Source organism: Equus quagga, chromosome 8, assembly GCF_021613505.1.
Source record: "Equus quagga isolate Etosha38 chromosome 8, UCLA_HA_Equagga_1.0, whole genome shotgun sequence".
Classification (NCBI taxonomy): domain Eukaryota; kingdom Metazoa; phylum Chordata; class Mammalia; order Perissodactyla; family Equidae; genus Equus; species Equus quagga.
Window position 1 is genome coordinate 44,157,209 of NC_060274.1, and position 12,327 is coordinate 44,169,535.

At 40.2% G+C, this 12,327-nt stretch overlaps 1 protein-coding gene across 1 annotated transcript in view; it reads left to right on the forward strand.

The window, feature by feature from the left end:
* Positions 1-12,327, forward strand: part of ABCA13 (ATP binding cassette subfamily A member 13) — a 407,666-nt gene that overhangs the window by 266,267 nt on the left and 129,072 nt on the right. Inside the window, exons 46-48 of the mRNA XM_046670200.1 lie at positions 1,027-1,145; positions 3,043-3,130; positions 8,869-8,977. Coding sequence (XP_046526156.1) covers positions 1,027-1,145; positions 3,043-3,130; positions 8,869-8,977 — 316 coding nt within the window. The remainder of the gene's footprint in view (positions 1-1,026; positions 1,146-3,042; positions 3,131-8,868; positions 8,978-12,327) is intronic.

Sequence of the window (12,327 nt, forward strand, 5' to 3'; positions counted from 1 at the left end):
TTTCAGCCAAGGAAGCCATCTAAATAAAAACAGCATTTTAGAAAGATGTGTCCTGATGCTGTGATATGGTGGACTGGAGAGAGAGGGTGGAGGCAGGGAAACTGTAAAGGTTGTTACGTTAACCAGTGAGCGAGATCAGTGAGTTTGGCTGAATTATAGTGGATAAGATTATTTCTTTTAGTGTCTTTTCCTAAGCCTTCCTCTCAAAAATCTGAAAGTAATACCTTAAATTTATATAACACTCTTACTCTGCCATAGTTCTTTTATATATGTTGGAACCTAACAGAAACCTATGAGTTGGGTAAGGTTGGTTTTTTTATTTCCATTTTACAATTGAGAAAACAAGTTTCAGAAGCTGAAGTGAAAGGTCCAGTGAAAGCATCATTTCCTGGAGTCGTAGCTGTTTTAGTATGTAATCTTTCCTAAGCTGTGCTGTGAAATGGAAAGAAAGCACATGGACTCTGAATCCTGACAGTGGCTGAGCAGGATCATCACTGTGCAGCCCCTGGCGGCCCCGGGCCTTAGTGGCGCTGAGCGCAGCCTCAAACCCTGTTGGGGGATTGTTTCCTGGTTCTGAGCCAGTGTCAGCGCTCGAGTGAGTCTCTGGAGAAGAGCTGTTGATTTCCACTGGAGGCACTTAGGAGAGAAACACATGCCTCTGAATCCTCCTGCTGCTCATCCTCCCACTCGCTGCCTCTGACTCTTTCAGGTTCATCAAATGCAAGATCACCCAGTGAAAACATCTTTCCTTTTTGAGTTCTTACAAATCTGCTCAAACTTACATACAGAAAAGGATTTGAATTTCCTGAATATAATTGACACGAAGGTCACAGTAGAATTCTGGTATAATTCTCAAATGTAGGTGACTTTTAAACAAATTTGAGAAATCAGAACATATAAAAGGCCACAGACAATTTATTAAAAAGTGAAGGCTAGGAAAAGTCATATTTAGTTTAAAGTAGTGTCAGAAACCTGCTTGTGGGCTATGAATAAGCTTCTGTGTTATCTGTTTGAAAACAATTACAGAAGTGTCTGAATGGCAGCTCCCGGCCTCCCTACCTGACCAACCGCCTGGGCCACACGCTGCTGAACCTCTCAACCCTGCCCCTGGAGGAGTATTTGCTGGCACCGTCTGAAAAACCAAGGTGAGTTCAAAACTTGCTGGAATTGCTTTGGAAATCTTACTGTTTCAAGTGCTAATGTTCTTAGAAACTCAAAAGTCTAATACTAACCTTGATGCTCATAAAAATTCCAAAGCAATGCTGCAAGCCTTACTAAGATTCCAGCTGCTGGCTTTCACTCTGACCCTGGGGGAAATCCCTGCAATAGAGACTCACTCAGGGGAGCAGAGGCAGGTTTACTGCTTTTGAGAATAAGCCAGGTAAGTTAGCAGCATAATGAAATAATGGTCTCTCTTTAGAATTCCTTCTACTATGCAGCATCCAAAATGGGAGCCTGAGAGCAACTGCTGTCTTAAAGTTCCTCTTGGGCAATTTTTTTTTTTTTTTTTTGGGAAGATTAGCTCTGAGCTAACATTTGCCACCAATCCTCCTCTTTTTGCTGAGGAAGACTGGCCCTGAGCTGACATCTGTGCCGATCTTCCTCTATTTTATATGTGGGATGCCTGCCGCAGCGTGGCTTGATAACTGGTGTGCAGGTCCACACCCAGAATGTGAACCAGAGAACCCTGGGCTGCCAAAGTGGGACGTGTGAACACAACCACTGCACTCTTGGGCAATTTTGGGGAAAGCTTTTGTTTTGCGCTGAATTTCCTTGAGCCCGAGGGGCTGAATTTAGATGAGGTTGTAGGAATGAGTGCTGCTCATGGCTTTAAGCCACAATCACATTCGCTACTCCATCAAATGTCCTGCCCCAAACGCATCGTGCTGCTTTGATACAAAAGAAACCTGTGGTGCCTGGGATGCATGGGCTGTCCATCTGTCCACAGTGTCTGGGACAGCCCCTGCCCTTTCTACCTGTCTCCTCTTACGTTTCAGGTCCCAGCAGCATCATCTTCCTTGGACACCCCTGACCCCCAGTGTGATTTGCCTGCCTCTTCAGGTCTTTAAACATGTTTCAGAATCTCTGCTTTTTGAAGGTGGGAGCATATGTGCCTGGGGCTTAGAACAGTATCTGGCACATAAGGGTCACTCAATCAGTGTCTCTCTAATTCATTAGTTAATTCATTGAAGTGAGCCAGGCAGGACTTATCCGTATTCCTTTGCCTCAGTTTTTGCTGAGAGTAGGGACGCCATGGTGGATGTGTGTTCTTTAACCTCCCTTTGTCCAGAGAGTAGGAAACAAAGCTTAATATGTGCCTTTATTTCTGGTGTCCAATATTTTTGGAAGCTTAATAGGTGCCAGATACTATCCAACCCGTGGGATATGGAGATAAAAGATATAATTCCCACCCAGGAAAAGCTCACAAAGCTGCATGAAAGATAAACTAGCAAATGAACCATTAAAACCCAATGTGGCAATTGATAAAAGTGGATGGAAATGTGGGGTACTCTGAGAACCAAAAAGAGAACGAATTCTACCCCAAACGAAGTACTCTGGGATGCCTTCCTGAATGACGCAATGTTTTCATTGAGGATTAAAGAAGCAAGACTGTTGAAGACAAAACAATGCAAAATGGGGCCGTTTGGAAGAACATGACACTAAGTAATTCAGAATAGCTGGTTTGTAGGAGAAATGACCATTAATTAAAATAATTAGAGTGCTGGTGATCACTACCATGTCCTTGACGTGGCATGTGTTTCCTAACAAGATGGTAAGTTCTGGGCAGCTCACATGCTAATGTGGCAAGCCTTGACCATACCTTCTAGATAAGCAAAGTCTTTCCTAGATGCCTGCCTTGTGAGCCAGGTCACTTCATTCTGAACACTGATCCACTTGTGTGGTTGTGTCATAGAGGACGGATGCTCAGCTGGCTACTGTTTTAAGGCCATTCCAACTCTTGCAGTCGGTGGTGAAACGCCCTCTGGCTGGAAATCCTGGCGCTCCCTGAGTAAGGCACTGACACCATGTTTACTGTTACAGGCTTGGAGGCTGGTCTTTTGGAGTGCAAATCCCTGATCAAGTTCAAGATGCAAATTCAAATATGTCAAACCCAAAAACTCTGGCAAAGGTAATAATGTTTTTTCTTCCTGTTTCAGAAAGCGTTTAGGGAAACTTGATATCCAAATATATTTGTGGGCACAGGAGGAATCAAATCAAATCCCAATGTTTGTTACTGTGAAATAAAAACAGTTGTACATAAACATTCCCTTGAAAGAGAAAATGAATTGTTTCCCTTTAGAATGTATAGAAATATAGAAAATAGGTTACTGCTTTTTGTTAAGACTGGGATTCACCTAACAGGTGTAAAGCAAATGATAATCTATTTTTAAAGATATCCAGTGTCAGGATAACAGGAAACATCACTAATTTCCCTGGTGGGCAAAGAGTTCTCCCATACATGCACTTATATTCCTATTCTCCAAGGGTGGATGAACCCAGAGCTGACACTGACACGGTGGTAACTATGCAGGACCACTTATAGGGGCCTGGATTTTCAAGCCCTGCCGGGGCTATTCCTGTGACTAGTAATGTTTCCCTTGGCATCACTGAGATAGATGGGAGGGCTCTTCAGCTGTGAGGGAAGGAGAGCTGGAATGGAAGAAAGATGCCTTTAGCTGCCAATAGGAGCTCAGAAGCCATGAATCACAGCAGATTTTCCCAAGGAAAGAAGTCAACACAACCTTAAGATGAGGAGAGATGGAAGATTCAAAGCTTTCAGTCTCAGCGACGGGGGAAATAGTCTGGTGTGGGCCTCAGTTAAGAGAGAAAAATCAGGAGAGGGTAGATTGTAGGAGTGTTGTGTCTCCTTGTAAACCTGTCATCTAACTAATGAAATAAGGTCAGTCTATGTGAGCCCAGGATGGCACCCTCCCTACTTTGTGGTGGGGACTTTCATGGGAACCTGGAAAAGCTTATCAGGATAAGGGCTTGTGCGTGTTGGAGGTTTACTCAGTGGAATAAAGGCTCTTTACTGGCATTTCGCAATGTAATCCTGGATGAAAATTTTAACGTTCATACTTCACAATGTAACCCCTGAAGAAAGTTTTAACAATTGTATTTCACAATGTAATCCCTGATGAAAAATTTAAGTCATTGTGCAGACTGTTCCGAAATCCCTCCATCAGCTGAGGTTTATTCAAATCTCTCTTCCTTGGCAGGCAACACACTTAAGTAGATTTATAGCTTGATATGAAAATATCAAGATCCATAGCTTGACAGAAAAATAGCCTAAAATACATTCACTGGCTTTTTGAATGTATGACATAGTCATTATTAAAATATGCCTAATTTGTAAGAGAATCTGTTCATTTCCTCTAAGAATATTTTACTTTTTAATCCGTTCAAATCAAAACCCTCTTATTTATGGCAGATGATTGTGGCTTCACTTTCTGATGTCTAGGGTACAGCAGCCAGGGCTTCCCCAGTGGGATCTCTGATTCTGGGATAAGGATGCACTCAATCTAGGTGTTTCCCCGACACTTACTCCTTTTGGTCAAAGTTTAGATTATCTTCTGTACCGACGTGTTTGAGTAGTGACTCCTGTAGTTTTAGTGTTGTTTGACGTGTACTTTAAAAGCACAGGCATGCACACAAATTGTATCTGGCCCTTTGGTGAGTGAGCTTCTCCTCAGGAAGCCAAGTCATCACCACACTGCAGTGGGCTGAAGAGGACATCTGTTGTCTGAAATTCCTACAGCACCAAGGGTGGTAGATGCCATGTCAAATTATTGCGTTAACCTTTCAGTCATTAATGACCAGCCTTTTACTATGGCCTTGAGGGTGCATTCATAATGCATAGACTGTATCGTTTTCAGAGCCTGTTTGAAGAAAAAATGGAAAATTTGTATAATAGGCTTAATATGAACAAATTCATTGCATAGTAGAATGTCTCTCATGGAACCTCTATGAGTTATTTCATTCACATCTTTTTTTTAAAAGTTTTAAAAATTTTTATTGAATGATATTTAACAGATTCACATTATAAAATAATGTACATTTATTGAATTTCAGCTATTTTGGACACCATTTATAAAATCGCTTTTTATTTTTTATTTTTAAACTTTTCTTTATTGCAGTAATATTGGATTAGTATATAACTTTCAGGTGTACATCATAATATATTTTGAATTCTGTGTAGATTACATCATCTTCACCACCCAAAGACTAATTATAATCCATCACCACACACATGTGCCTAATTACCCCCTTTGCCCTCCTCCTCCCCCCTTCCCCTCCGGTAACCACCAATCCAATCTCTGTTGCTATGTGTTTGTTTGTCATTGTTCTTATCTTCTACTTGTGAGTGAGATCATATGGTATTTGACTTATCTCCAGAACTTGGTCCAGTGCTTTAGAAAACCATTCTTGGTAGAGGAAAAAAAAAGAAGGAAAAGCTCTTCCTTTGAACTCTGCTAAATCTTAAATGTTCATTTAATGTCCTCATAAAGTATGTATTACTTACGTAAAGAATTTATTAGATGTTTCCCAAGTAAAGGCCAATTTATAGAACTGAAAGGAAGTTCAAGAACATTTTAAACTCTGAATCAATCATCCATTGCCAAAATAATGCTACCTAGCAAACCACCGCAAACCAACAATAGTAAAAGTTCCCTTCAGCGCATGGATCTGTGGGGGTTGGGCTGCTGTGGGCTATGTTTAGCAAAGGGTGCCAGGCCTCACTATCATGGGGAATGCTCCTTAACTAGGCCCTGGTTCTGCTCCCTGGGAATGTTCCCTTACTTACACCTTCTCAGTGGCTCTTAAGTCTGGCCTCTGCCAAATACTTCTTCTGTCACCTTTAATGGCCACGTGTAAAGAGGACATTTGCAAATATGCCTTTTGAGAAACTTCTCAGCCAGTAGAGAGCTGGATTCCCAGAGCCTATTTCCATTTCACATTTAGTCCAGTGGGGTAGTGCCTTCTTGATTTAGCTCCCCATGTGGCCCTCTAGGCTATTTATCTAATTGAGGTCCTTACGGCACACTCAGGGTTCTTGTTGAAACATGCACTCTCTCTAAAATTAATCATTTTGGGACTGTCAAGGTACTACCAGGCAACACCCTTTAGGTTCCTAGAAGTTCTTTTGTCCCCTCAGAGGGTCACTTAGCACCATAATTCTTTCAGCGATCTTCACAGAGCTTCTCACTGCCACACCCCTGACTAGATCTTTATTCTAGGGCCATCTCTTTCAATATTTTGCATGGAGATCTCCACACCCAGGTCAGGAAGTTGTTGGACACAATTTCTACCTCTGAAGTTACCACAGATGACAATTTTACCACACGTTATGATGCTGCGTAATATCGATCACCATTTTTTCAGTTATCTACAGCAATTTTCTTGCCCTTTTTCTCCAGCATTCCTAAGGGTTTTCTCATATATTTCAAGGTTCCTAAGATTGTCTCTCTATCACTCACTTATTGATCTTAAAACCAATGTCACATATTTACAGTTTTTGCAACAGTAACCCTCCATTCCAGCACCAATTTCTGTGTCAGTTATCTGTAGTCACAGTAATGCTATATAACAAGCAAGGATGAACCTCAGTGGCCTCAACAATGAACATTCTTTTAGCTCATGAGTCTGCGGATTCTGCTCCTGTAGGCTGAGTGGCACTGACGTGGTCGGTCATGATCACTGGCTTGGTAGCTGGCCTATGGCTTCAGCTGCATTGGTGGTGGGGGACTCGGTCCTGCTTTGAGCATGTTATCCTCCAGCCGGCCAGCCTGGGCACGCTGCCATGGCAACAGCAGAGGCACAAGAAGGACTGTAGGAACATGCAAGTGCTTTTCAAACTCTGCTTGCATCATTTTCTATTGGCCAAAGCAAGTCACGTGGCTAAGCCCAGAGTCAGAGTGGGAGGGCACAAAAGACACATGGCAATGGGTATAGATCCAGGGAATGTGAAGAAATGGGGCCACAAATGGAATCCAACACAGAAGCCACAGAGCCTGCAGAGAGAGGGGCAAGAGTGGGGAGAGCAGACTCCTGTGTTCCCAGCTCCACCACTCCAGCTCCATTTTGGCTTCTGTACCCTTGTTCTATGTCATTGTGAAGTTGAAAAACAAATCACCCTGCTTTTAAAACAAAAGAAATGAAACAACATTTGAAAACCCCTGATCTAGGGCAAAGATCGTCATTGTGGCTCATATTTTTTCCTCCAGTTAAACAGTTAAGTGAGTATAGACTTGAGGGAGAGGAATGTCAGGACAATGAAGTGGGAGGTTCCAGTTTCCACTGGCAAGGGTTTTCCTGCTATATCAACCCCTCCCTTGACTTTAACAGAATCCCAGGTTTTTTTCATTTCCAGAAATGTAGCCAGTACCTGCATATGAGAGACAGAGAGCAGGAAAGGCGAAGGTGAGAGTCAGGGATAACTTTATGGATCTGTATGGAGGAGAATTCCTGGTCTGGGCCCAAGAAGTGGATGCATCTCTGACATGCGACATCAGCTACTTCAGTTCAGTGTACTTCTCCATGCTTTACCTGACTCTTCAGAATTGTGTGTCTAAATTACACACGTTTGTGAATTCACATTTGTGTCTTAAACATTTTTTTGTTGTACAATCCCACTGTCAGATCTATTTAGGTGCAGCCTAAGGCTTCACAGAATGTCCTGGGTTCTGTGCTTAGTAGGTCTCAGCAGATTTCTTTCTCCTTGGAGTTAGAAAGAAATGATTGGCAGGGATTTCTCCATGAACTTAAGAAAATATCTGAAGAAGGGAATGAGTAATGATAGCTTGTATGAAAGAGATAAGAGGTCTGTTTTCTGAGTTGCTTAGAGAAGTGGGCCATCTGAGAAAGAATTGGGGAGTATTGTCTTGTGTAGATAGGCTTTTTTTTTTTTTTTAACTCCATGAACAATAGTTTATTACGTAGCTGTTTCCATGAACACAATAGCTGCCACACTGGACTCTGGTTAAAAAACGATTGGTCATAGTGTGATGAAGTAGGAAAAAAATGGGTTGGAAGACAAGTGATTTGAGATCTGGTACTGATTTTGCAAAAAACTGTGAGAACTTGCATAGGTTCATCCAGGTGTTAACTTTCTGTGGAGCAGCTCTGTTTCTGCAAAAAGGATAGTCTGTTGCAAAAGACAGCATTATCTAGAGAAATGAGCTGTCCAACCAATTCAATTAAGACCAAAATTTGCCAGTTGATTCATTATACTTCTTGAAGACACTCATCAGCTTTCCCAACTGAGTATATTTTTTAAGTTTTTTATTAAAATATTGATATTTTGAAATATAGATATTGATGGTTCAATTAATATTTTCTTATGCTACTTATTATCTCAACTTTAATAACATTGTCTGTCTATTTTCTCTCTCCTCTTTCTCCTGTCTGACAGGCGTGCTGTTTGTTCTCCATGCTTAGCAAATGTTCACTTTATTTTGAGAAATAATGTTCCACATTCAGTTATTAATTTGAAAGTAATCATTTTTTCTGATCATTTTCTGTGCTTTTAATGTGCAGGTCAACTTTCATTAGCTTACCAACTGAGAAAGAAAAAAATGATGGGCTTAGGTTTCTTTTTTGCTGTAAGAATATAATTACAGAGCAACATTCACATTTGTTCTGGGAAAATTAATCTATTTTTAGCAATAAATTATATGCTTGAGATAAATATAAAGTTAGCGGGCTGGAATTTACTGCTCATCTCAGCCACGCAGGAGCATTACTTTGAGGGCTGCTTTCAGGTGCTATTGAAGCTAATTTACACATGTTCCTTGTGTCCAAGAATAGCTGATGAATAGACTTAAGGACTAATTTCAAGAGAGCCATTAAGTTATCTTTCTTTTTTAGGTGTGGTATAATCAGAAGGGTTTTCATTCCCTACCTTCCTACTTAAATCATCTAAACAACCTTATTTTGTGGCGGCTCTTACCCCCTGATGTGGATTGGAGACAATACGGTAATGTTAATTTTCATGTATTATAATTTACTACTTTCCAAATACAATGTTTCTAAAAGTGAAAGAAGCAGAAAAGATTCTGAATAGGGGTGTGAAGAGTGATGAGAAGGTTTCTACTTGGCAGCCAATCCATATGTAAATACATACAAAGTCATGGGCCCTGTTTGCCTCTATTTGGTGTCTCTAAATGTCTTTACAACCTTGAAATTATGACCTCATCTGTAGGATGAGGGAATAAAAGGTGGTTTGAGAGTTCTCTCTGAATGATTTTAATATCTCACAGAAGCAAGAATAATTTCTCTTTTTAAAGACACTATTATATAGCGTACTGTTAGAGACAATACACACAACCCCATAACTATTGGGAAAGTGAGCATGATAATTTGTTTTATGCTGGACCTTCAACTCATCAATTATCTATGTTGATCACGGAATCACTACCTATGCTTTCTTATTTTGGTAAATCACACAGGTCCGTTTCTGGAACCCAGGGTAAATTTTTTGGTTTAAGGGGATATTATATGCTTCACTTGGGTGGGATAAGTTGTAATTTATCAAATTCATTCAATTTCTTAAAAAAAAAAAAGGAAAGAAAGAAAACAGATATGTAAATACCAATAGGCCATATCTATTATAATCTATTCCCAAAATATGTTTTTTGCAGCATTAATTCACATAGAAATAAATGCTAAACAATTACCCCACTGTGCTATCATTTTAACCTCATCTTATTCTTCCACATTTGTTTTCCCTTCTTCACCAATTTTTTAATAAAATAGACTTATTTTGTGGCACTGCAATTATTTTGGAATGATAGTAGGTAATATTAAAAACAAAAAAAGAAGTAAAAAGTTCTGCAGATGAGGAGCAGCAAAGTGGTGTTTATTTTCTGAAATGTATGAGGCACTCCATTAGATATTAATCATCCCTTATCTCATTTAATTTTCTTGTCAGCTTTCTAAGGTAGGCAGAATTTGCCTACTTCACCGATTAGAAAACTGAGGTTCAGGGAAATTACCTCCCAGCTATGGCTCTGAGCAAGTTAAGTCACTGGGCCAAGATTTGATTCTAGTTCTAGCTGATAACAGAGACTAACTGGTAAATAGAGACTTGGCTTTTCTACTACATCAAACTGAGAGGAAACTTCTGATGGGCATGAATAGAGCATGCTTCACAGAGGGCAATTGCGTTACTAACATTGGACCTTGAACAATGGGCAAAAGTTTGACTGATGCCAGGAAACTATTATAGATATTAGTGAACAAGAGAAATCGTAGTGTCTGTTCAAGTAATTTGGAGAAGTCCAGTTTGACCTCATCATAAAGGTGAGTGTAGAGGACCAATGGTTGATCTCTGTGGAAAGCTTATCTGAGGACAAATTCTGCTTGACCTTGACTGACAGAGTGAGGAGTATGACCTTTATTTAATAGAAAATAGACCTCTTTATGAATATTTGAGAATGAGAATGACATGATCCAAATAATACGTTAGAAAGAATAATCTGGAAGCCATGTATTAAAGGGAGAAGTGTTGGTTGCAATCAAGTGACTTCTTAGAAGGATGTTGCTAACAACTGAGAGGTAACTCAGGCAAGGCTAGGGTGAATCTGGAGGGAAAAAATGAAACTATAATGTTCAGACAGATGGAAGAAAATGTTGAGGTATTGGGGCTGGGGAAAGGAAAGAATTTAAAGAATCTGACAACTACAGAAATGCAGAGGAAGAGATTAAAGGATATAAAATATAAATCTGAGCTTTTAAGAATGAATGACTAACTGGTTGGTACTGCTGACATTATAAGAAATAAGGAGAAAGATACATTTTCAAGGAAGGAGTAAAGTGATTTTTACAGGTTCAGAGATGCTGGGTTTGCATGACACATTGGATGAAAATGTGCAGCAGGATTCAGAATGCTAGAAAGACAAATTCAATAGAGTGGTCATGAGTAAAACCCATTCGGCTTTAACCTTAATAACGATGATAGGTTAAGCTGGTCATTGAGTGAGATCCTGCATGGATCAGACAAAGATGCTGAAGACAAGAGGGCTGTGGGTGGAACAATGGGAAGGAGACAGTGATGCTGCAGCCCCCAAGGCAGGAAGATCTTGGCACAGAGTCCAGGGAAGGGCAGAATTTCAAGAAGAACAGGAAAAAATGAACAAATATTCCATAATCATTAAGAAGAAAGAGAATGCAGGGACTTGGTTGGTGACTTCTAGAAAGCTAGTTCAGTGGAGTTGTAGGGATGGAAATCAGAGTGGAAGGAACGGTGTAGAAAGAGATTTTTTTAGGAATTTAGGAGACTAAACAGATAAACTCTGCTTTATGGAAGTTTGGCTCTGAAGAAGAATGAGAAGAGAGGCTGTACGTATGTAAAATAAGAAGTAATTGGAAGTTTTGGTAGGATGATTGGATGGAAGGGAATATTTTGAACATTCACGGGAGAAAGGAAAATTGATGGATTGATACCTAGAAAGAGGCAGAGAAAGAACTCAAATGGAGGAGTTATCTCTGGAAAAGGTGAGCATGTCTTCATGTGGTACAGGGGGAGTGAAGATGAACCTATGGAAGAAACTTGGGAAACATAGAGGGTAGTTTTGGAACTTCATGCCAGCTGGCTTTGACCTCTATAAACAGAAGATGAGACTAACGGGACAAAGATGGACTCAGATAATTAAGGAAACACAAAAATTTTAGTACCTCTTATATGAAGAATATATTAGAGAGAGAGCAGAGGCATATTAAAATTATGACTGAAGGTCAAAGAGATGCTCAATTAAACATACCATAAGATTTTAGTGGATGTAGTCAGCATGCAACCAACAGGAAGACATGATTTTTCTTTCTAGTGCTTTGGAATAAGCATGAATGAGAATGAATAAGTTTTGATGGGATAGATGAAAATGGGAATGCCTTGTCACCAGATCCAGACTGGAGAGAGAGCAAATACAATTTTCAGGAGTTTCTCATTGGGGAGAGCATAAAGGGAGCATGGGAATAGATGTCACAATGTGGTTGATGAGCATCTATAGCATAGTTGGACGAGGAGAGAGGAGAAGATGAAGATGAAGTGAGAGAAAGAAAGGTCATTGTTTGAGATCAATGAAATACAAGATGTTCTTCTTAGTGACTAAAAAGAGGTGGGAATGAAGGGTGCTAAGGTAAATGGTTTGAGGAAACATCAACATGGACCCAGAAATCACTGATGATCTCAACAGGAAATGGAGTTATGGAGAATGGAGGCCATTAAAACATTTGCTGAAAAGAGTAGGGACTGGTGCCTCACGCTTCTGGGCTGTTTTCCCACTCCTCACCCCAATACATAGCGTTTATACTATGGCCACTTCTATG